At 56.7% G+C, this 26,522-nt stretch overlaps 1 protein-coding gene across 1 annotated transcript in view; it reads right to left on the bottom strand.

The window, feature by feature from the left end:
• Positions 1-24,181, bottom strand: part of LOC132401636 (homeobox protein six1-like) — a 35,711-nt gene extending 11,530 nt beyond the window's left edge. Inside the window, exons 1-2 of the mRNA XM_059983652.1 lie at positions 23,695-24,181; positions 19,113-19,276 (exon numbers count right to left, since the gene is read on the bottom strand). Coding sequence (XP_059839635.1) covers positions 19,113-19,276; positions 23,695-24,090 — 560 coding nt within the window. The 5' untranslated portion in view covers positions 24,091-24,181. The remainder of the gene's footprint in view (positions 1-19,112; positions 19,277-23,694) is intronic.
• Between the last annotated feature and the right edge of the window lie 2,341 nt (positions 24,182-26,522).

The following is a 26,522-nucleotide window of genomic DNA, read 5'->3' as shown; positions in this document are numbered from 1 at the left end:
ATCGCTCCCCGTACTCCCGGATCGATCTCACTCCTGAATCGCTCCCCTTACTCCCGGATCGATCTCACTCCTGAATCGCTCCCCTCACTCCCGGATCGATCGTACTCCTGAATCGCTCCCTTCGCTCCCGGATCGATCTCACTCCTGGATCGCTCCCCTTACTCCCGGATCCATCTCACTCCTGGATCGCTCCCTTTACTCCCGGATCGATCTCACTCCTGGATCGCTCCCCTTACTCCCGGATCGATCTCACTCCTGGATCGCTCCCTTTACTCCCGGATCGATCTCACTCCTGAATCGCTCCCCTCACTCCCGGATCGATCTCAGTCCTGAATCGCTCCCCTCGCTCCCGGATCCATCTCACTCCTGAATCGCTCCCCTCGCTCCCGGATCGACGTCACTCCTGAATCGCTCCTCTCACTCCCGGATCGATCTCACTCCTGAATCGCTCCCCTTACTCCCGGATCCATCTCACTCCTGGATCGCTCCCTTTACTCCCGGATCGATCTCACTCCTGGATCGCTCCCCTTACTCCCGGATCCATCTCACTCCTGGATCGCTCCCTTTACTCCCGGATCGATCTCACTCCTGAATCGCTCCCCACTCCCGGATCGATCTCAGTCCTGAATCGCTCCCCTCGCTCCCGAATCCATCTCACTCCTGAATCGCTCCCCTCGCTCCCGGATCGATGTCACTCCTGAATCGCTCCTCTCACTCCCGGATCGATCTCACTCCTGAATCGCTCCCCTCATTCCCGGATCGACCTCACTCCTGAATCGCTGCCCTTACTCCCGGATCGATCTCACTCCTGAATCGCTCCCCTCATTCCCGGATCGATCTCACTCCTGAATCGCTCCCCTCATTCCCGGATCGACCTCACTCCTGAATCGCTCCCCTCACTCCCGGATCGATCTGACTCCTGAATCGCTTCCCTCACTCCCGGATCAATCTCACTCCTTAATCGCTCCCCTTACTCCCGGATCAATCTCACTCCTGAATCGCTCCCCTTCCTCCCGGATCGATCTCACTCCTGAATCGCTCCCCTTACTCCCGGATCGATCTCACTCCTGAATCGCTCCCCTCACTCCCGGATCGACCTCACTCCTGAAACGCTCCCCTTACTCCCAGATCCATCTCACTCCTGAATCGCTCCCTTTACTCCCGGATCGATCACACTCCTGGATCGATCTCACTCCTGAATCGCCCCCCCTTACTCCCGGATCGATCACACTCCTGAATCGCTCCCCTTAATCCCGGATCGATCTCACTCCTGAATCGCTCCCTCGCTCCTGGATCCATCTCACTCCTGAATCGCTCCCCTCGCTCCCGGATCGACCTCACTCCTGAATCGCTCCCCTCACTCCCGGATCCATCTCACTCCTGAATCGCTCCCCTCACTCCCGGATCGATCTCACTCCTGGATCGATCTCACTCCTGAAACGCTCCCCTTACTCTCGGATCTATCTCACTCCTGAAACGCTCCCCTTACTCCTGGATCGACCTCACTCCTGAATCGCTCCCCTCACTCCCGGATCGATCTCACTCCTGAATCGCTCCCCTCGCTCCCGGATCCATCTCACTCCTGAATCGCTCCCTCGCTCCTGGATCCATCTCATTCCTGAATCGCTCCCCTCGCTCCCGGATCGACCTCACTCCTGAATCGCTCCACTCGCTCCCGGATCGATCTCACTCCTGAATCGCTCCCCTCACTCCCGGATCGATCTCACTCCTGAATCGCGCCCCTCACTCCTGGATCGATCTCACTCCTGAATCGCTCCCCTCGCTCCCGGATCCATCTCACTCCAGAATCACTCCCCTCACCCCCCGGATCGATCTCACTCCTGGATCGATCTCACTCCTGAAACGCTCCCCTTACTCTCGGATCTATCTCACTCCTGAAACGCTCCCCTTACTCCCGGATCGACCTCACTCCTGAATCGCTCCCCTCACTCCCAGATAACGACCTCACTCCTGAATCGCTCCCCTCACTCCCGGATCGATCTCACTCCTGGATCGCTCCCCTTACTCCCGGATCCATCTCACTCCCGGATCGCTCCCTTTACTCCCGGATCGATCTCACTCCTGGATCGCTCCCTTTACTCCCGGATCGATCTCACTCCTGGATCGCTCCACTTACTCCCGGATCGATCTCACTCCTGAATCGCTCCCCTCACTCCCGGATCGTTCTCAGTCCTGAATCGCTCCCCTCGCTCCCGGATCCATCTCACTCCTGAATCGCTCCCCTCGCTCCCGGATCGTCGTCACTCCTGAATCGCTCCCCTCACTCCCGGATCGATCTCACTCCTGAATCGCTCCCCTCGCTCCCGGATCGTCGTCACTCCTGAATCGCTCCCCTCACTCCCGGATCGATCTCACTCCTGAATCGCTCCCCTCACTCCCGGATCGATCTCACTCCTGAATCGCTCCCCTCATTCCCAGATCGACCTCACTCCTGAATCGCTCCCCTCATTCCCGGATCGACCTCACTCCTGAATCGCTCCCCTTGCTCCCGGATCGATCTCACTCCTAAATCCCTCCCCTTACTCCCAGATCGACCTCACTCCTGAATCGCTCCCCTTGCTCCCGAATCGATCTCACTCCTGAATCGCTCCCCCCACTCCCGGATCGATCTCACTCCTGAATCGCTCCCCTTACTCCCGGATCGATCACACTCCTGAATCGCTCCCGGATCGATCTCACTCCTGAATCGTTCCCCTCACTCCCGGATCGATCTCACTACTGAATCGCTCCCCTCGCTCCCGAATCGATCTCACTCCTGAATCGCTCCCCCCGCTCCCGGATCGATCTCACTCCTGAATCGCTCCCCTTACTCCCGGATCGATCGTACTCCTGAATCGCTCCACTCACTCCCGGATCGATCGTACTCCTGAATCGCTCCACTCACTCCCGGATCGATCTCACTCCTGAATCGCTCCCCTCATTCCCGGATTGATCTCACTCCTGAATCGCTCCGCTTACTCCCGGATCGACGTCACTCCTGAATCGCTCCCCTCACTCCCGGATCGATCTCACTCCTGAATCGCTCCCCTCACTCCCGGATCGATCTAACTCCTGAATCGCTCCCCTCACTCCCGGATCGATCTAACTCCTGAATCGCTCCCCTTGCTCCCGGATCGATCTCACTCCTGAATCGCTCCCCTTGCTCCCGGATCGATCTCACTCCTGAATCGCTCCCCTTACTCCCGGATCGATCTCACTCCTGAATCGCTCCCCTTACTCCCGGATCGATCTCACTCCTGAATCGCTCCCCTCACTCCCGGATCGATCGTACTCCTGAATCGCTCCCTTCGCTCCCGGATCGATCTCACTCCTGGATCGCTCCCCTTACTCCCGGATCCATCTCACTCCTGGATCGCTCCCTTTACTCCCGGATCGATCTCACTCCTGGATCGCTCCCCTTACTCCCGGATCCATCTCACTCCTGGATCGCTCCCTTTACTCCCGGATCGATCTCACTCCTGAATCGCTCCCCTCACTCCCGGATCGATCTCAGTCCTGAATCGCTCCCCTCGCTCCCGGATCCATCTCACTCCTGAATCGCTCCCCTCGCTCCCGGATCGACGTCACTCCTGAATCGCTCCTCTCACTCCCGGATCGATCTCACTCCTGAATCGCTCCCCTTACTCCCGGATCCATCTCACTCCTGGATCGCTCCCTTTACTCCCGGATCGATCTCACTCCTGGATCGCTCCCCTTACTCCCGGATCCATCTCACTCCTGGATCGCTCCCTTTACTCCCGGATCGATCTCACTCCTGAATCGCTCCCCACTCCCGGATCGATCTCAGTCCTGAATCGCTCCCCTCGCTCCCGGATCCATCTCACTCCTGAATCGCTCCCCTCGCTCCCGGATCGATGACACTCCTGAATCGCTCCTCTCACTCCCGGATCGATCTCACTCCTGAATCGCTCCCCTCATTCCCGGATCGACCTCACTCCTGAATCGCTGCCCTTACTCCCGGATCGATCTCACTCCTGAATCGCTCCCCTCATTCCCGGATCGATCTCACTCCTGAATCGCTCCCCTCATTCCCGGATCGACCTCACTCCTGAATCGCTCCCCTCACTCCCGGATCGATCTGACTCCTGAATCGCTTCCCTCACTCCCGGATCAATCTCACTCCTTAATCGCTCCCCTTACTCCCGGATCAATCTCACTCCTGAATCGCTCCCCTTCCTCCCGGATCGATCTCACTCCTGAATCGCTCCCCTTACTCCCGGATCGATCTCACTCCTGAATCGCTCCCCTCACTCCCGGATCGACCTCACTCCTGAAACGCTCCCCTTACTCCCAGATCCATCTCACTCCTGAATCGCTCCCTTTACTCCCGGATCGATCACACTCCTGGATCGATCTCACTCCTGAATCGCCCCCCCTTACTCCCGGATCGATCACACTCCTGAATCGCTCCCCTTAATCCCGGATCGATCTCACTCCTGAATCGCTCCCTCGCTCCTGGATCCATCTCACTCCTGAATCGCTCCCCTCGCTCCCGGATCGACCTCACTCCTGAATCGCTCCCCTCACTCCCGGATCCATCTCACTCCTGAATCGCTCCCCTCACTCCCGGATCGATCTCACTCCTGGATCGATCTCACTCCTGAAACGCTCCCCTTACTCTCGGATCTATCTCACTCCTGGATCGCTCCCCTTACTCCCGGATCCATCTCACTCCTGGATCGCTCCCTTTACTCCCGGATCGATCTCACTCCTGAATCGCTCCCCACTCCCGGATCGATCTCAGTCCTGAATCGCTCCCCTCGCTCCCGGATCCATCTCACTCCTGAATCGCTCCCCTCGCTCCCGGATCGATGACACTCCTGAATCGCTCCTCTCACTCCCGGATCGATCTCACTCCTGAATCGCTCCCCTCATTCCCGGATCGACCTCACTCCTGAATCGCTGCCCTTACTCCCGGATCGATCTCACTCCTGAATCGCTCCCCTCATTCCCGGATCGATCTCACTCCTGAATCGCTCCCCTCATTCCCGGATCGACCTCACTCCTGAATCGCTCCCCTCACTCCCGGATCGATCTGACTCCTGAATCGCTTCCCTCACTCCCGGATCAATCTCACTCCTTAATCGCTCCCCTTACTCCCGGATCAATCTCACTCCTGAATCGCTCCCCTTCCTCCCGGATCGATCTCACTCCTGAATCGCTCCCCTTACTCCCGGATCGATCTCACTCCTGAATCGCTCCCCTCACTCCCGGATCGACCTCACTCCTGAAACGCTCCCCTTACTCCCAGATCCATCTCACTCCTGAATCGCTCCCTTTACTCCCGGATCGATCACACTCCTGGATCGATCTCACTCCTGAATCGCCCCCCCTTACTCCCGGATCGATCACACTCCTGAATCGCTCCCCTTAATCCCGGATCGATCTCACTCCTGAATCGCTCCCTCGCTCCTGGATCCATCTCACTCCTGAATCGCTCCCCTCGCTCCCGGATCGACCTCACTCCTGAATCGCTCCCCTCACTCCCGGATCCATCTCACTCCTGAATCGCTCCCCTCACTCCCGGATCGATCTCACTCCTGGATCGATCTCACTCCTGAAACGCTCCCCTTACTCTCGGATCTATCTCACTCCTGAAACGCTCCCCTTACTCCTGGATCGACCTCACTCCTGAATCGCTCCCCTCACTCCCGGATCGATCTCACTCCTGAATCGCTCCCCTCGCTCCCGGATCCATCTCACTCCTGAATCGCTCCCTCACTCCTGGATCCATCTCACTCCTGAATCGCTCCCCTCGCTCCCGGATCGACCTCACTCCTGAATCGCTCCACTCGCTCCCGGATCGATCTCACTCCTGAATCGCTCCCCTCACTCCCGGATCGATCTCACTCCTGAATCGCGCCCCTCACTCCTGGATCGATCTCACTCCTGAATCGCTCCCCTCGCTCCCGGATCCATCTCACTCCAGAATCACTCCCCTCACCCCCCGGATCGATCTCACTCCTGGATCGATCTCACTCCTGAAACGCTCCCCTTACTCTCGGATCTATCTCACTCCTGAAACGCTCCCCTTACTCCCGGATCGACCTCACTCCTGAATCGCTCCCCTCACTCCCAGATAACGACCTCACTCCTGAATCGCTCCCCTCACTCCCGGATCGATCTCACTCCTGGATCGCTCCCCTTACTCCCGGATCCATCTCACTCCTGGATCGCTCCCTTTACTCCCGGATCGATCTCACTCCTGGATCGCTCCCTTTACTCCCGGATCGATCTCACTCCTGGATCGCTCCACTTACTCCCGGATCGATCTCACTCCTGAATCGCTCCCCTCACTCCCGGATCGTTCTCAGTCCTGAATCGCTCCCCTCGCTCCCGGATCCATCTCACTCCTGAATCGCTCCCCTCGCTCCCGGATCGTCGTCACTCCTGAATCGCTCCCCTCACTCCCGGATCGATCTCACTCCTGAATCGCTCCCCTCGCTCCCGGATCGTCGTCACTCCTGAATCGCTCCCCTCACTCCCGGATCGATCTCACTCCTGAATCGCTCCCCTCACTCCCGGATCGATCTCACTCCTGGATCGCTCCCCTTAATCCCGGATCGATCTCACTCCTGAATCGCTCCCTCGCTCCTGGATCCATCTCACTCCTGAATCGCTCCCCTCGCTCCCGGATCGACCTCACTCCTGAATCGCTCCCCTCACTCCCGGATCCATCTCACTCCTGAATCGCTCCCCTCACTCCCGGATCGATCTCACTCCTGGATCGATCTCACTCCTGAAACGCTCCCCTTACTCTCGGATCTATCTCACTCCTGAAACGCTCCCCTTACTCCTGGATCGACCTCACTCCTGAATCGCTCCCCTCACTCCCGGATCGATCTCACTCCTGAATCGCTCCCCTCGCTCCCGGATCCATCTCACTCCTGAATCGCTCCCTCACTCCTGGATCCATCTCACTCCTGAATCGCTCCCCTCGCTCCCGGATCGACCTCACTCCTGAATCGCTCCACTCGCTCCCGGATCGATCTCACTCCTGAATCGCTCCCCTCACTCCCGGATCGATCTCACTCCTGAATCGCGCCCCTCACTCCTGGATCGATCTCACTCCTGAATCGCTCCCCTCGCTCCCGGATCCATCTCACTCCAGAATCACTCCCCTCACCCCCCGGATCGATCTCACTCCTGGATCGATCTCACTCCTGAAACGCTCCCCTTACTCTCGGATCTATCTCACTCCTGAAACGCTCCCCTTACTCCCGGATCGACCTCACTCCTGAATCGCTCCCCTCACTCCCAGATAACGACCTCACTCCTGAATCGCTCCCCTCACTCCCGGATCGATCTCACTCCTGGATCGCTCCCCTTACTCCCGGATCCATCTCACTCCTGGATCGCTCCCTTTACTCCCGGATCGATCTCACTCCTGGATCGCTCCCTTTACTCCCGGATCGATCTCACTCCTGGATCGCTCCACTTACTCCCGGATCGATCTCACTCCTGAATCGCTCCCCTCACTCCCGGATCGTTCTCAGTCCTGAATCGCTCCCCTCGCTCCCGGATCCATCTCACTCCTGAATCGCTCCCCTCGCTCCCGGATCGTCGTCACTCCTGAATCGCTCCCCTCACTCCCGGATCGATCTCACTCCTGAATCGCTCCCCTCGCTCCCGGATCGTCGTCACTCCTGAATCGCTCCCCTCACTCCCGGATCGATCTCACTCCTGAATCGCTCCCCTCACTCCCGGATCGATCTCACTCCTGAATCGCTCCCCTCATTCGCAGATCGACCTCACTCCTGAATCGCTCCCCTCATTCCCGGATCGACCTCACTCCTGAATCGCTCCCCTTGCTCCCGGATCGATCTCACTCCTAAATCCCTCCCCTTACTCCCAGATCGACCTCACTCCTGAATCGCTCCCCTTGCTCCCGAATCGATCTCACTCCTGAATCGCTCCCCCCACTCCCGGATCGATCTCACTCCTGAATCGCTCCCCTTACTCCCGGATCGATCACACTCCTGAATCGCTCCCGGATCGATCTCACTCCTGAATCGTTCCCCTCACTCCCGGATCGATCTCACTACTGAATCGCTCCCCTCGCTCCCGAATCGATCTCACTCCTGAATCGCTCCCCCCGCTCCCGGATCGATCTCACTCCTGAATCGCTCCCCTTACTCCCGGATCGATCGTACTCCTGAATCGCTCCACTCACTCCCGGATCGATCTCACTCATGAATCGCTCCCCTCATTCCCGGATCGATCTCACTCCTGAATCGCTCCCCTTACTCCCGGATCGACGTCACTCCTGAATCGCTCCCCTCACTCCCGGATCGATCTCACTTCTGAATCGCTCCCCTCACTCCCGGATCGATCTAACTCCTGAATCGCTCCCCTCACTCCCGGATCGATCTAACTCCTGAATCGCTCCCCTTGCTCCCGGATCGATCTCACTCCTGAATCGCTCCCCTTGCTCCCGGATCGATCTCACTCCTGAATCGCTCCCCTTACTCCCGGATCGATCTCACTCCTGAATCGCTCCCCTTACTCCCGGATCGATCTCACTCCTGAATCGCTCCCCTCACTCCCGGATCGATCGTACTCCTGAATCGCTCTTCGCTCCCGGATCGATCTCACTCCTGGATCGCTCCCCTTACTCCCGGATCCATCTCACTCCTGGATCGCTCCCTTTACTCCCGGATCGATCTCACTCCTGGATCGCTCCCCTTACTCCCGGATCCATCTCACTCCTGGATCGCTCCCTTTACTCCTGGATCGATCTCACTCCTGAATCGCTCCCCTCACTCCCGGATCGATCTCAGTCCTGAATCGCTCCCCTCGCTCCCGGATCCATCTCACTCCTGAATCGCTCCCCTCGCTCCCGGATCGACGTCACTCCTGAATCGCTCCTCTCACTCCCAGATCGATCTCACTCCTGAATCGCTCCCCTTACTCCCGGATCCATCTCACTCCTGGATCGCTCCCTTTACTCCCGGATCGATCTCACTCCTGAATCGCTCCCCACTCCCGGATCGATCTCAGTCCTGAATCGCTCCCCTCGCTCCCGGATCCATCTCACTCCTGAATCGCTCCCCTCGCTCCCGGATCGATGTCACTCCTGAATCGCTCCTCTCACTCCCGGATCGATCTCACTCCTGAATCGCTCCCCTCATTCCCGGATCGACCTCACTCCTGAATCGCTGCCCTTACTCCCGGATCGATCTCACTCCTGAATCGCTCCCCTCATTCCCGGATCGATCTCACTCCTGAATCGCTCCCCTCATTCCCGGATCGACCTCACTCCTGAATCGCTCCCCTCACTCCCGGATCGATCTGACTCCTGAATCGCTTCCCTCACTCCTGGATCGATCTCACTCCTGAATTGCTCCCCTCACTCCCGGATCGATCTAACTCCTGAATCGCTCCCCTCACTCCCGGATCGATCTAACTCCTGAATCGCTTCCCTTGCTCCCGGATCAATCTCACTCCTTAATCGCTCCCCTTACTCCCGGATCAATCTCACTCCTGAATCGCTCCCCTTCCTCCCGGATCGATCTCACTCCTGAATCGCTCCCCTTACTCCCGGATCGATCTCACTCCTGAATCGCTCCCCTCACTCCCGGATCGACCTCACTCCTGAAATGCTCCCCTTACTCCCAGATCCATCTCACTCCTGAATCGCTCCCTTTACTCCCGGATCGATCACACTCCTGGATCGATCTCACTCCTGAATTGCCCCCCCTTACTCCCGGATCGATCACACTCCTGAATCGTTCCCCTTACTCCCGGATCGATCTCACTCCTGAATCGCTCCCTCGCTCCTGGATCCATCTCACTCCTGAATCGCTCCCCTCGCTCCCGGATCAACCTCACTCCTGAATCGCTCCCCTCACTCCCGGATCCATCTCACTCCTGAATCGCTCCCCTCACTCCCGGATCGATCTCACTCCTGGATCGATCTCACTCCTGAAACGCTCCCCTTACTCTCGGATCTATCTCACTCCTGAAACGCTCCCCTTACTCCCGGATCGACCTCACTCCTGAATTGCTCCCCTCACTCCCGGATCGATCTCACTCCTGAATTGCTCCCCTCGCTCCCGGATCCATCTCACTCCTGAATCGCTCCCTCGCTCCTGGATCCATCTCACTCCTGAATCGCTCCCCTCGCTCCCGGATCGACCTCACTCCTGAATCGCTCCACTCGCTCCCGGATCGATCTCACTCCTGAATCGCTCCCCTCACTCCCGGATCGATCTCACTCCTGAATCGCGCCCCTCACTCCTGAATCGATCTCACTCCTGAATCGCTCCCCTCGCTCCCGGATCCATCTCACTCCTGAATCGATCTCACTCCTGAAACGCTCCCCTTACTCTCGGATCTATCTCACTCCTGAAACGCTCCCCTTACTCCCGGATCGACCTCACTCCTGAATCGCTCCCCTCACTCCCGGATCGATCTCACTCCTGAATCGCTCCCCTCGCTCCCGGATCCATCTCACTCCTGAATCGCTCCCTCGCTCCTGGATCCATCTCACTCCTGAATCACTCCCCTCACCCCCGGATCGATCTCACTCCTGGATCGATCTCACTCCTGAAACGCTCCCCTTACTCTCGGATCTATCTCACTCCTGAAACGCTCCCCTTACTCCCGGATCGACCTCACTCCTGAATCGCTCCCCTCACTCCCGAATCGATCTCACTCCTGAATCGCTCCCCTCGCTCCCGGATCCATCTCACTCCTGAATCGCTCCCTCGCTCCTGGATCCATCTCACTCCTGAATCGCTCCCCTCGCTCCCGGATCGACCTCACTCCTGAATCGCTCCACTCGCTCCCGGATCGATCTCACTCCTGAATCGCTCCCCTCACTCCCGGATCGATCTCACTCCTGAATCGCGCCCCTCACTCCTGGATCGATCTCACTCCTGAATCACTCCCCTCACTCCCGGATCCATCTCACTCCTGTATCACTCCCCTCACTCCTGGATCGATCTCACTCCTGAATCGCTCCCCTCATTCCCAGATCGACCTCACTCCTGAATCGCTCCCCTCATTCCCGGATCGACCTCACTCCTGAATCGCTCCCCTTGCTCCCGGATCGATCTCACTCCTAAATCCCTCCCCTTACTCCCAGATCGACCTCACTCCTGAATCGCTCCCCTTGCTCCTGAATCGATCTCACTCCTGAATCGCTCCCCCCACTCCCGGATCGATCTCACTCCTGAATCGCTCCCCTTACTCCCGGATCGATCACACTCCTGAATCGCTCCCGGATCGATCTCACTCCTGAATCGTTCCCCTCACTCCCGGATCGATCTCACTACTGAATCGCTCCCCTCGCTCCCGAATCGATCTCACTCCTGAATCGCTCCCCCCGCTCCCGGATCGATCTCACTCCTGAATCGCTCCCCTTACTCCCGGATCGATCGTACTCCTGAATCGCTCCACTCACTCCCGGATCGATCGTACTCCTGAATCGCTCCACTCACTCCCGGATCGATCTCACTCCTGAATCGCTCCCCTCATTCCCGGATTGATCTCACTCCTGAATCGCTCCGCTTACTCCCGGATCGACGTCACTCCTGAATCGCTCCCCTCACTCCCGGATCGATCTCACTCCTGAATCGCTCCCCTCACTCCCGGATCGATCTAACTCCTGAATCGCTCCCCTCACTCCCGGATCGATCTAACTCCTGAATCGCTCCCCTTGCTCCCGGATCGATCTCACTCCTGAATCGCTCCCCTTGCTCCCGGATCGATCTCACTCCTGAATCGCTCCCCTTACTCCCGGATCGATCTCACTCCTGAATCGCTCCCCTTACTCCCGGATCGATCTCACTCCTGAATCGCTCCCCTCACTCCCGGATCGATCGTACTCCTGAATCGCTCCCTTCGCTCCCGGATCGATCTCACTCCTGGATCGCTCCCCTTACTCCCGGATCCATCTCACTCCTGGATCGCTCCCTTTACTCCCGGATCGATCTCACTCCTGGATCGCTCCCCTTACTCCCGGATCCATCTCACTCCTGGATCGCTCCCTTTACTCCCGGATCGATCTCACTCCTGAATCGCTCCCCTCACTCCCGGATCGATCTCAGTCCTGAATCGCTCCCCTCGCTCCCGGATCCATCTCACTCCTGAATCGCTCCCCTCGCTCCCGGATCGACGTCACTCCTGAATCGCTCCTCTCACTCCCGGATCGATCTCACTCCTGAATCGCTCCCCTTACTCCCGGATCCATCTCACTCCTGGATCGCTCCCTTTACTCCCGGATCGATCTCACTCCTGGATCGCTCCCCTTACTCCCGGATCCATCTCACTCCTGGATCGCTCCCTTTACTCCCGGATCGATCTCACTCCTGAATCGCTCCCCACTCCCGGATCGATCTCAGTCCTGAATCGCTCCCCTCGCTCCCGGATCCATCTCACTCCTGAATCGCTCCCCTCGCTCCCGGATCGATGTCACTCCTGAATCGCTCCTCTCACTCCCGGATCGATCTCACTCCTGAATCGCTCCCCTCATTCCCGGATCGACCTCACTCCTGAATCGCTGCCCTTACTCCCGGATCGATCTCACTCCTGAATCGCTCCCCTCATTCCCGGATCGATCTCACTCCTGAATCGCTCCCCTCATTCCCGGATCGACCTCACTCCTGAATCGCTCCCCTCACTCCCGGATCGATCTGACTCCTGAATCGCTTCCCTCACTCCCGGATCAATCTCACTCCTTAATCGCTCCCCTTACTCCCGGATCAATCTCACTCCTGAATCGCTCCCCTTCCTCCCGGATCGATCTCACTCCTGAATCGCTCCCCTTACTCCCGGATCGATCTCACTCCTGAATCGCTCCCCTCACTCCCGGATCGACCTCACTCCTGAAACGCTCCCCTTACTCCCAGATCCATCTCACTCCTGAATCGCTCCCTTTACTCCCGGATCGATCACACTCCTGGATCGATCTCACTCCTGAATCGCCCCCCCTTACTCCCGGATCGATCACACTCCTGAATCGCTCCCCTTAATCCCGGATCGATCTCACTCCTGAATCGCTCCCTCGCTCCTGGATCCATCTCACTCCTGAATCGCTCCCCTCGCTCCCGGATCGACCTCACTCCTGAATCGCTCCCCTCACTCCCGGATCCATCTCACTCCTGAATCGCTCCCCTCACTCCCGGATCGATCTCACTCCTGGATCGATCTCACTCCTGAAACGCTCCCCTTACTCTCGGATCTATCTCACTCCTGAAACGCTCCCCTTACTCCTGGATCGACCTCACTCCTGAATCGCTCCCCTCACTCCCGGATCGATCTCACTCCTGAATCGCTCCCCTCGCTCCCGGATCCATCTCACTCCTGAATCGCTCCCTCACTCCTGGATCCATCTCACTCCTGAATCGCTCCCCTCGCTCCCGGATCGACCTCACTCCTGAATCGCTCCACTCGCTCCCGGATCGATCTCACTCCTGAATCGCTCCCCTCACTCCCGGATCGATCTCACTCCTGAATCGCGCCCCTCACTCCTGGATCGATCTCACTCCTGAATCGCTCCCCTCGCTCCCGGATCCATCTCACTCCAGAATCACTCCCCTCACCCCCCGGATCGATCTCACTCCTGGATCGATCTCACTCCTGAAACGCTCCCCTTACTCTCGGATCTATCTCACTCCTGAAACGCTCCCCTTACTCCCGGATCGACCTCACTCCTGAATCGCTCCCCTCACTCCCAGATAACGACCTCACTCCTGAATCGCTCCCCTCACTCCCGGATCGATCTCACTCCTGGATCGCTCCCCTTACTCCCGGATCCATCTCACTCCTGGATCGCTCCCTTTACTCCCGGATCGATCTCACTCCTGGATCGCTCCCTTTACTCCCGGATCGATCTCACTCCTGGATCGCTCCACTTACTCCCGGATCGATCTCACTCCTGAATCGCTCCCCTCACTCCCGGATCGTTCTCAGTCCTGAATCGCTCCCCTCGCTCCCGGATCCATCTCACTCCTGAATCGCTCCCCTCGCTCCCGGATCGTCGTCACTCCTGAATCGCTCCCCTCACTCCCGGATCGATCTCACTCCTGAATCGCTCCCCTCGCTCCCGGATCGTCGTCACTCCTGAATCGCTCCCCTCACTCCCGGATCGATCTCACTCCTGAATCGCTCCCCTCACTCCCGGATCGATCTCACTCCTGGATCGCTCCCCTTAATCCCGGATCGATCTCACTCCTGAATCGCTCCCTCGCTCCTGGATCCATCTCACTCCTGAATCGCTCCCCTCGCTCCCGGATCGACCTCACTCCTGAATCGCTCCCCTCACTCCCGGATCCATCTCACTCCTGAATCGCTCCCCTCACTCCCGGATCGATCTCACTCCTGGATCGATCTCACTCCTGAAACGCTCCCCTTACTCTCGGATCTATCTCACTCCTGAAACGCTCCCCTTACTCCTGGATCGACCTCACTCCTGAATCGCTCCCCTCACTCCCGGATCGATCTCACTCCTGAATCGCTCCCCTCGCTCCCGGATCCATCTCACTCCTGAATCGCTCCCTCACTCCTGGATCCATCTCACTCCTGAATCGCTCCCCTCGCTCCCGGATCGACCTCACTCCTGAATCGCTCCACTCGCTCCCGGATCGATCTCACTCCTGAATCGCTCCCCTCACTCCCGGATCGATCTCACTCCTGAATCGCGCCCCTCACTCCTGGATCGATCTCACTCCTGAATCGCTCCCCTCGCTCCCGGATCCATCTCACTCCAGAATCACTCCCCTCACCCCCCGGATCGATCTCACTCCTGGATCGATCTCACTCCTGAAACGCTCCCCTTACTCTCGGATCTATCTCACTCCTGAAACGCTCCCCTTACTCCCGGATCGACCTCACTCCTGAATCGCTCCCCTCACTCCCAGATAACGACCTCACTCCTGAATCGCTCCCCTCACTCCCGGATCGATCTCACTCCTGGATCGCTCCCCTTACTCCCGGATCCATCTCACTCCTGGATCGCTCCCTTTACTCCCGGATCGATCTCACTCCTGGATCGCTCCCTTTACTCCCGGATCGATCTCACTCCTGGATCGCTCCACTTACTCCCGGATCGATCTCACTCCTGAATCGCTCCCCTCACTCCCGGATCGTTCTCAGTCCTGAATCGCTCCCCTCGCTCCCGGATCCATCTCACTCCTGAATCGCTCCCCTCGCTCCCGGATCGTCGTCACTCCTGAATCGCTCCCCTCACTCCCGGATCGATCTCACTCCTGAATCGCTCCCCTCGCTCCCGGATCGTCATCACTCCTGAATCGCTCCCCTCACTCCCGGATCGATCTCACTCCTGAATCGCTCCCCTCACTCCCGGATCGATCTCACTCCTGAATCGCTCCCCTCATTCGCAGATCGACCTCACTCCTGAATCGCTCCCCTCATTCCCGGATCGACCTCACTCCTGAATCGCTCCCCTTGCTCCCGGATCGATCTCACTCCTAAATCCCTCCCCTTACTCCCAGATCGACCTCACTCCTGAATCGCTCCCCTTGCTCCCGAATCGATCTCACTCCTGAATCGCTCCCCCCACTCCCGGATCGATCTCACTCCTGAATCGCTCCCCTTACTCCCGGATCGATCACACTCCTGAATCGCTCCCGGATCGATCTCACTCCTGAATCGTTCCCCTCACTCCCGGATCGATCTCACTACTGAATCGCTCCCCTCGCTCCCGAATCGATCTCACTCCTGAATCGCTCCCCCCGCTCCCGGATCGATCTCACTCCTGAATCGCTCCCCTTACTCCCGGATCGATCGTACTCCTGAATCGCTCCACTCACTCCCGGATCGATCTCACTCATGAATCGCTCCCCTCATTCCCGGATCGATCTCACTCCTGAATCGCTCCCCTTACTCCCGGATCGACGTCACTCCTGAATCGCTCCCCTCACTCCCGGATCGATCTCACTTCTGAATCGCTCCCCTCACTCCCGGATCGATCTAACTCCTGAATCGCTCCCCTCACTCCCGGATCGATCTAACTCCTGAATCGCTCCCCTTGCTCCCGGATCGATCTCACTCCTGAATCGCTCCCCTTGCTCCCGGATCGATCTCACTCCTGAATCGCTCCCCTTACTCCCGGATCGATCTCACTCCTGAATCGCTCCCCTTACTCCCGGATCGATCTCACTCCTGAATCGCTCCCCTCACTCCCGGATCGATCGTACTCCTGAATCGCTCTTCGCTCCCGGATCGATCTCACTCCTGGATCGCTCCCCTTACTCCCGGATCCATCTCACTCCTGGATCGCTCCCTTTACTCCCGGATCGATCTCACTCCTGGATCGCTCCCCTTACTCCCGGATCCATCTCACTCCTGGATCGCTCCCTTTACTCCTGGATCGATCTCACTCCTGAATCGCTCCCCTCACTCCCGGATCGATCTCAGTCCTGAATCGCTCCCCTCGCTCCCGGATCCATCTCACTCCTGAATCGCTCCCCTCGCTCCCGGATCGACGTCACTCCTGAATCGCTCCTCTCACTCCCAGATCGATCTCACTCCTGAATCGCTCCCCTTACTCCCGGATCCATCTCACTCCTGGATCGCTCCCTTTACTCCCGGATCGATCTCACTCCTGAATCGCTCCCCACTCCCGGATCGATCTCAGTCCTGAATCGCTCCCCTCGCTCCCGGATCCATCTCACTCCTGAATCGCTCCCCTCGCTCCCGGATCGATGTCACTCCTGAATCGCTCCTCTCACTCCCGGATCGATCTCACTCCTGAATCGCTCCCCTCATTCCCGGATCGACCTCACTCCTGAATCGCTGCCCTTACTCCCGGATCGATCTCACTCCTGAATCGCTCCCCTCATTCCCGGATCGATCTCACTCCTGAATCGCTCCCCTCATTCCCGGATCGACCTCACTCCTGAATCGCTCCCCTCACTCCCGGATCGATCTGACTCCTGAATCGCTTCCCTCACTCCTGGATCGATCTCACTCCTGAATTGCTCCCCTCACTCCCGGATCGATCTAACTCCTGAATCGCTCCCCTCACTCCCGGATCGATCTAACTCCTGAATCGCTTCCCTTGCTCCCGGATCAATCTCACTCCTTAATCGCTCCCCTTACTCCCGGATCAATCTCACTCCTGAATCGCTCCCCTTCCTCCCGGATCGATCTCACTCCTGAATCGCTCCCCTTACTCCCGGATCGATCTCACTCCTGAATCGCTCCCCTCACTCCCGGATCGACCTCACTCCTGAAATGCTCCCCTTACTCCCAGATCCATCTCACTCCTGAATCGCTCCCTTTACTCCCGGATCGATCACACTCCTGGATCGATCTCACTCCTGAATTGCCCCCCCTTACTCCCGGATCGATCACACTCCTGAATCGCTCCCCTTACTCCCGGATCGATCTCACTCCTGAATCGCTCCCTCGCTCCTGGATCCATCTCACTCCTGAATCGCTCCCCTCGCTCCCGGATCAACCTCACTCCTGAATCGCTCCCCTCACTCCCGGATCCATCTCACTCCTGAATCGCTCCCCTCACTCCCGGATCGATCTCACTCCTGGATCGATCTCACTCCTGAAACGCTCCCCTTACTCTCGGATCTATCTCACTCCTGAAACGCTCCCCTTACTCCCGGATCGACCTCACTCCTGAATTGCTCCCCTCACTCCCGGATCGATCTCACTCCTGAATTGCTCCCCTCGCTCCCGGATCCATCTCACTCCTGAATCGCTCCCTCGCTCCTGGATCCATCTCACTCCTGAATCGCTCCCCTCGCTCCCGGATCGACCTCACTCCTGAATCGCTCCACTCGCTCCCGGATCGATCTCACTCCTGAATCGCTCCCCTCACTCCCGGATCGATCTCACTCCTGAATCGCGCCCCTCACTCCTGGATCGATCTCACTCCTGAATCGCTCCCCTCGCTCCCGGATCCATCTCACTCCTGAATCGATCTCACTCCTGAAACGCTCCCCTTACTCTCGGATCTATCTCACTCCTGAAACGCTCCCCTTACTCCCGGATCGACCTCACTCCTGAATCGCTCCCCTCACTCCCGGATCGATCTCACTCCTGAATCGCTCCCCTCGCTCCCGGATCCATCTCACTCCTGAATCGCTCCCTCGCTCCTGGATCCATCTCACTCCTGAATCACTCCCCTCACCCCCGGATCGATCTCACTCCTGGATCGATCTCACTCCTGAAACGCTCCCCTTACTCTCGGATCTATCTCACTCCTGAAACGCTCCCCTTACTCCCGGATCGACCTCACTCCTGAATCGCTCCCCTCACTCCCGAATCGATCTCACTCCTGAATCGCTCCCCTCGCTCCCGGATCCATCTCACTCCTGAATCGCTCCCTCGCTCCTGGATCCATCTCACTCCTGAATCGCTCCCCTCGCTCCCGGATCGACCTCACTCCTGAATCGCTCCACTCGCTCCCGGATCGATCTCACTCCTGAATCGCTCCCCTCACTCCCGGATCGATCTCACTCCTGAATCGCGCCCCTCACTCCTGGATCGATCTCACTCCTGAATCACTCCCCTCACTCCCGGATCCATCTCACTCCTGTATCACTCCCCTCACTCCTGGATCGATCTCACTCCTGAATCGCTCACCTCACTCCCGGATCGATCTCACTCCTGAATCGCTCCCCTTACTCCCGGATCGATCTCACTCCTGGATTGCTCCCCTCCCTCTTCTCTCTCCTGGATTCATCTCCCTCATCTCACTCCCGGACCTTCCCCCCCCCCCAACCTCTTCTCACTCCCCGTCCCCGTCCCAACAGCCAGGGCACACTCTTTCCCCTCCTCAGTTCCAGATTAATCCCTGTTCTCTTTCTCTCTCCTAGATCTACCTCTCCATCTGCTCTGTCCTCACTTTATCTCCTATTCGAACTACTGGATCAACCCCACCCACCCAACATCAAATCCAGGATCACTCCGTGTCCTTTATCCCAACTCCTTACCCCTAACTTTCTTCCCGCCCCACTCCCGGATCACTCCTAGATCACTCCCCGTCACCTTCCTCAGTCCCAGATCAGTCCCCAACCGCCAGACCCCTCTCATTGTCCTACCCACTCCCGGATCACCGCCCCGTCACCCTTCTGTTCCGCTGCACCTTACTCCCTGCTCCCTACCTGTCCTTGGTCTCTGCCGCTCGGTCCCTCTGCCTTCGGTTCTTGAACCAGTTGCTGACCTGGGTAGTGGTCAGTCCAGTGGCCTCCGCCAGCTCCCTCTTCTCCCGAGGGGAGGGATAGGGATTGTGCAGATACCAGTCCCGCAGAACACCCCGAGACTTCTCCTGGACAGCGGCAAAGAGAATTTGCTTCTCCTCAGCTCAGAGATTCAACACAACATCACCTGAATGCTAAGATTGGCTGCAAATTATAGCAGTACAGGCCCTTTGGCCCATCAGTTCATGCTAACCACAATGTACTCTTTCACCTTTTTTATTCGAAAAGTGGCACATTCATGGGAAATGACTCTAATTTCTACACACTAAGCTGCGTTCTCATCCATCTGTAATGAAACTAGAATTTAGGGGGTCGTCGGTGATGGGTGCAAGGTGAAAATATTTAAGGGGAACTGCGGGGCCTCATATTTGATAACATATTGACACAACGAGATTCTGCAGATGCTGAAAACAGAGTCAGAGAAAAGCAGGGCACAGAAACAGTCCCTTTGGCCCATCTAGTCCTTGCCAAACCACTTAATCTGCCTAGTCCCGTCAGCCTCCAAACCTCGCTCAAACGTTGAAATCGAGCTCGCATGCACCATTCCTGCCAGCAGCTCGTTCCACACCCTCACCAGCCTCTGAGTGAAAGAGTTTCCGCGCATGTTCCCCTTAAACTTTACACCTTTCACCCTTCTACAAATCCAGTAGTGTAGTGGCTAGCACAGCGCTTTACGGTACCAGCGACCCGGGTTCAATTCCCGTTGCCAGCCTGTGAGGAGTCTGTACGTTCTCCCCGTGACCGTGTGGGTTTCCTCCGGGTACTCTGGTTTCCTCCCACAATCCAAAGACGTACATTGTCACTGTACATTGTCCCGTGACTGGGCAGGGGTTAAATGGGAGGGGTTACTGAAGGAGACGGGCCTACTCCACACTGTGCCTCAATAAATAAAGAGTAGTTGGTAAATTCAAGAGATTCCGTAGCTGCTGGAAGTAGAGAAATAGAAAATTACTGCAGGAAAACAGGCTCTTCGGCCCATCTAGTCTGTGCTGGATTACCTAAACTGCCCGCTCCCATCGAGCTGTACCGGGACCATAGCCCTCCATCCCATCACCATCCACATACCCGTCCAAACTTCTCTTCAACATTGAAATCGAGCTGGCATGTACCTCGTTCCATATTCTCACCATCCTCCGTTTCCCTTCATGTTCCCCTTAAACTTTTCACATTTCACCCTTAACCCTTGACCTCTACAAATTCAGAGCAACAGTAGTGTAGTGGAACCCAGGCAGTGGTGGGAATCGAACACAGAACGCTGTCTAGGGGAGTTTGCATGTTCTCCCGTGTGTTCTGGGTTCCTCTCACAGTTCAATCTCAATAAACAGATAGATAGACAGATGGATAAATGGACAGGCAGAAAGATAGGTAGACACTTAGAGAGATCTATAGATAGAAAGATAGATGGACATGGATAGATAGATAGCTAGGCAGACAGATAGATAAAGATAGATAGACATATAGACAGATAGAGAGAGAGAGAGAGAGAGAGAGAGAGAGATAAATAAATAGACTAACAAGGGTATTGTTGGGACTTGATGACCTGAATTGTAAGGAAAGGTTGAATAGATCAGGACTTCATTCCCTGGAGACTGAGAATGAAGGGAGATTTGATGAGGGTATATAAAATTATGAGAGGTATCTTTCGTTTGTTATGTGATGTGTCGTGTGATGTGGGCGATCGTGGTCTTTAGTAACCATGATTGTTCTTAGCAAATTTTTCTACAGAAATGGCTTGCCATTGCCTTCTTCTGGGCAGTGTCTTTGCAAGACGGGTGACCCCAGCCATTATCAATACTCTTCCGAGATTGTCTGCCTGGCGTCAGTGGTCACATAACCAGGACTTGTGATCTGCACTGGCTGCTCGTACGACCGTCCACCACCTGCTCCGCTGGCTTCACATGACCCTGATCTGGGGCACTAAACAGGTGCCACACTCTGCCCAAGAGTGACCTGCAGGCTAGCAGAAGATAGGAGTGCTTTACACCTCCTTTTGGTAGAGACATATCCCCTCCTGGCCACCAGATAAGGGCTAAAGAGAGGGTAAATGCTGGCAGGCTTTTCCTACTGAGTTTGGGTGAGACTAGGTGAAGGGTGAAAGGTGAAATATTTAAGGGGAACACGAGGGGGAATCTCTTCACTCAGAGGTGGTGAGAGCGTGGGACGAGCTGCCAGAGGATGTGGGTTCAATTGCAGCGTTTCAGTGAAGTTTGGATAGGTAGATGGATGGGAGGGGCGTGGAAGCCCATGGTCCCGCTGCAGGTCATCGTGGACTAGATGGACCGAACCCCCTCCGTGCACTGCCGGCACGCCCCAGCACATTACTCCCCGTGAGCCCGATTACCGTGTTGAAAGCAGCGCACAGAGAAGGCGGGCGGAACTCCGCGGGCCAGGCAGCGTCCATGGAAAAGGGCGAACAGCCCGGACCCTGGACGCTGCCTGACCCGCGGGGTTCTCTGTGCGCTGCTCTGCATGGCCGGCATCTGCGGATTTCCCCGTGTCTCACTCGGTTGACCGACACTGACATGCAGGCGCGGGGGAGAGCAGGATCGAAACGGGGGCGAATGGCGAGGGGGCAGGACTCTGCGCAAGAACCGGGAGAGAAGAGACAGGCTCCGGACCCGCAGAGATCGCCTGAGAGGCGTGAAGCCGAGACGAGAGGGAGAGCAGCGAGTACCCGGACCCAGATGCACAATCGTCACAGTTAATATGCCCCAAACAAACACTTTCAACGTGGAACATTAAACAAAGACAACATTCTCTCCCCGCCCAACCTTGCAGGTGCCTCTGTAACATTATTATTTCGAAATCTCCGTTTCTCCCCAGAGATCCCGTCGCTTGGGGGGTCTCCGATCACAACGCCCCGGTATCCGCCGAGGGCCGCCCGCTGCTGACCCTCGGCATGTACCCCACCTGGAACCGACTCCAGGCCCGCTTACCCACCAGAATCAGCGGCGTCCCAACGAAAGCCAACCGGCACAGCAAAGACCAATTCCCAACCCTCTCCAACGCGGACTCCCAAAGCAACCCCTCAACAACCACTGTTGAGGCTTCGGAGCCGTTTACCAGGACGCTGTCCGGTTCTGAGGGCGTGCGGCAGCCCGGATAAACTTTGGGTTGTTTTCTCTGGAATGCCGAAGGTTGCGGAGAGATCTGATTTATAAGATTAGGAGAGGCATAGATGGAGTAGAAAGGGAGTATCTGTTTCCCAGAGTGAAATGTCTAAACCCGGAGGGCATGCAGGGAAAGTGAGGGGGGTAGGTTCAAGGGGGATGTGAGGGGTAAGTTTTTTACTCAGAGTGGCAGATTCCTGGAATGCACTACCTGATAAGGTGGTAGAGGCAAATACATTAGAGGCTTTTAAGAGACGTTTGAATAGGCACAGGGATGTGAGGAAGATGGAGGGATGTGGACATGGTGTAGGGAGGAGGGATTAGTGTTTGGGTATTTTTGATTTGCTTTTTAGTACAACATTGTGGGCCGGATGGCCTGTTCCTGTACTATACTAGTCTATATTCTATAACCCTCTCCAAAATTGTTCTCTAACGCCCACCTTTCCCAAGACCTAACCCAAACGCCAATCCTCTCCAAAACTGGCCCCTAATTCTATCCAACTCTCACCACTTGACCACAGCAATCCAGCCCCTCTAAACTGACCCCAACACCTACCAACCAAATCACCCGTCTGTCACCAACCCTCGCCAAAACTGACCCCAACACCTACCAGCCAGAATACCTGATCCAACACACATCTTCACAAGCAGCTGCCCCTCCTGAACCTTGACCCAAGCAACACCCCACTTCCTAGCACTAATTCCATCCCCCCCCCACAAAAACTGACGGCCCCAACACTGACCAGTTCTCATCCCCAAACACAGACTGTGCTGGTGCCACCTCATCTTAAGACCATAAGACACAGGAGCAAAATTAGGCCATTCAGTCCATCAAGTCTGCTCTGCCATTCCATCATGGCTGATCCTTTTCTCCCCTCCTCAACCCCATTCTCCCGTCTTCTCCTGTAATCTTTGACGCCCTTACTAATCAAGAACTCATCAACCTCGGCTTTAAATATGCTCAATGACTTGGCCTCCACAGTGTCGGTGGCCATGAACTCTCCCCTCCAGTGAGAACAAATCCTCCTTATTTATGTCCAAAGGGGACACTCTTCCATTCTGAGGATGCCCCGCCCGTTCCTAGACTCCCCCCCCCCCCACCGTCCCCCTCTATCGAGCCCTTGCAATATTCCATCAGTTTCAGTGAGATCTTGTAGACGCCCCAGAGGCCCCAGGCGCTCCTCATATTGACCCCTTCATTCCCGGGACCCCTCCTCTCCAATGTCAGCACATGGCAAAGGGGCCCTCCAAGCGCGACCTGACCGGTGCCTCATAAGGCTCCCACAGTAGGACGCCCTTTCTTGCCTGCCCTAGTCCTCTCGAAATGACACTGGGTTGGCCTGCCTCGCCACGGGGAACCGCGCTCGGAGCCCCACCTTGAAGCAGTAGCTGGTCTCCTCTCCGTCCCAGATGGTGCGGGGCAGTGGGAACTTCCTGCGGACCCTGTACTTGCCCACGGCCCCCAGGGGCCGCCCCCTCAGCTTCTCGGCTTCGGTGTAGTGCGCCTTCAGCCACAGCTGCTGCAGCTTGGGGTGGTTCTGCGCCGAGAAGTGGCAGCTCTCCAAGATCTTGTAGAGCTCTCGGAAGTTGCCCCGGTGGAAGGCAACGGTGGCCTTGGCCTTCAGGACGCTCTCGTTCTTCTGCAGGTGGTCGCAGGCCGGCAGGGACCACAGGAACCGGCCCAGCCTCTCGATGCTGCCTCCCTGCTGAAGCACCTCGCACACGCAAGCCACCTGCTCCTCGGTGAAGCCAAAGGAGGCGAACACCGACATGGCGGAGGTGGCCGGGGGCTCGGCCGTCTCCGAAGCCCTCACCTGGACTCTGCAATGCCCAAGCTCATCTGCTATTGGCTGCCCGTGCGCTCGATGCGGGGAGGAAGCGGGATCAAATGTTCTTCAATAATTCACCAGAGAGGCTGTGTCAGCGAGAGAAACCCGATCCGCAGTCCCGCGTCCTCGGGCACCTCAGCGGAGCCGCCCTGACAAGGCAGTAACTGCGACTTGCATTTGACTAGCAGCCCCCCACGGACGCTCACAGTTCCACAGAGGCTGGCCCGGGGTTACTGGGCATTCGTGGAGATGGCGGCTTTGCCAACAAGACAAAGACAGGTGGAGGGGCAGAAACTACTGAGGAAGCAGGGAGGCAGCAGATTAGAATGGGCAACAGAGTGGCAGATGGAATTCAGTGTCCCAGATGTGTAAGGTAGAAGGAATGAAAGCATAGACTGTTGTCTAAGTGGGGAGAAAATTCAAAGCCTACTGGGGGGGTCCACCAGCGGGGGATTCCCTGAAGGTTCACTTGCAGGCTGAGTTGGTGGTGAGGAGGGAGAATGCGGTGGTTAGCGTTCATTTTGAGAGGATGAGAATATAAAAGCTCGTGAGAGGCCTCTCTTTGCGGCCTCTGAGAAAGGACGTGCTGACGCTGGAGAGGGTTCAGAGGAGGTTGACAAGAATGATTCCAGGAATGAAAGGGTTATGGTATGAGTGTTTGACGGCCCTGGGTGGGTCCGTACTCACTGGAATTCAAAAGGATGAAGGGGGCTCTCTTTCCAACCTATTGAATGTAGAAGGGCCTAGATAGAGTGGATGTGGGATGTTTCCTGCAGTGGGAGAGTCCAGGACCGGAGGCCACAGCCTCGGAATAGAAGGATGTCCTTTCGGAACAGAGATGAGGGAAAATGGATGATGAAATGGTGGAGCAGACTCGATGGGCCAAATGGCCTAATTCTGCTCCTATTTCTTATGGTAAATGATTCAGGTTCCTGACTTCTGAATTGTCTTTTCTCTTCTCCAAACCTGCCTGTCACCTTCCTCTGGTTCCCCTGCTCCTTTCTCCCATCGTCCTCTCTCCTCTCGTATCAGATTCCTCCTTCTTCACCCCTTTACCTTTTCTACCTATCACCTTCTTACTTCAACCCTCTCCCCTTCAACTGGTCTCAACCATCACCTGCCATCCTGTACTTCTTCCCCCCCCCCCCCACCCCCCACCTCCTACCTTCTTGTTCTGGCTTCACTTCCCCCCCCCCCCCACTCATTTCCAGTCTTGAAGAAATGGTGACTGTTTGTTCTTCTCCACAGATGCTGCCCGACCTGCTGAGTTCACCCAGCATTTTGTGTGTGTTCTGCTCTGGACTTCCAGCGGATGGAGAATCTCGTGTGTTTCTGATGAAAGAATATCGGTCTGGAACGTTAACACTACTTCTCTCTCCACAGACGCTGCCAGACCTGCACTTTCTGCACTTCCAGATTTTTAGCATCTGCAGTGTTCTGCGTTGTAACTCAGTTTTGGGGACCCCCTCCCTCTCTCTCTCTCAGTCCCTCCAGCCCCACCACCCTTGGAGAACTCTGCCCTCCTCCCACTCCTCTACCCGTTTCCGTTCCTTTGCCAGCGGCGGCCATGCCTTCGCACCTGTGCTCCCAGCAAGAGGAATTCCCTTTCTGTCTCCCTCCATCCCCATCCCACCCATTAAGCCGCACCTCTCCCAGCCCAGTATCTCCTGACGTGTCTCAAAGTGGGAATTTGTGAAGTCTCATGGGACGTTTAGTGATGTTAGTATCACCTTTATGAAAGAAAGCTTGCCTCGGGTAACCCATCCCCCTCATGTTGCCATGGGAACAGGGGTCCAGCAACCAGCAGGTATTGTTCCGTCACTATTAGGGCTAAGACCTGGTTGCCAGGGGAGACCAGATCAACTTACATTTCAGAACAGAACAGCTCCCAAATACAAAACAGCCTCCTCAAGTTTCCCCGATACAATGCAGCTTGAAATAGTTCGGATATAATTACCTGTGTGCAGCAAAATTAGGCCGGTTGTCATGGTGACTTTGGAGGTGACGCTTGGCGCTCCCTGCACACGACCTCGCCGGCTCATCACAAAAGGATTCATAAGGCATTGTACTCGCCAGAGTTGAGAAGAATGAGGGGGGGAATCTCATTGAAACCTATAGAATATCGAAAGGCCTAGATAGAGGACATCTATAACATAGAACGTGGGGAGGACATTTCCTACAGTGGGAGAAGTTCAGGAACAGAGGGTACAGCCTCAGAATAGATGACATTGGTCAGACTGCACTTGAAGTTTTGTGGGCAGCTTTGGACCCCTTATCTAAGAAAAGATGGGCTGGCATTGGAGAGGGTACAGAGGAGATTTATGAGGATGATGGAAGGGTTAATGTATGAGGAGTGTTTGATGGCTCTGGACCTG

Source organism: Hypanus sabinus, chromosome 11 (genome assembly GCF_030144855.1).
Source record: "Hypanus sabinus isolate sHypSab1 chromosome 11, sHypSab1.hap1, whole genome shotgun sequence".
NCBI lineage: Eukaryota > Metazoa > Chordata > Chondrichthyes > Myliobatiformes > Dasyatidae > Hypanus > Hypanus sabinus.
Note: the sequence above shows the minus strand (reverse complement) of the source record. Positions and strands in the feature narration are given on the sequence as shown.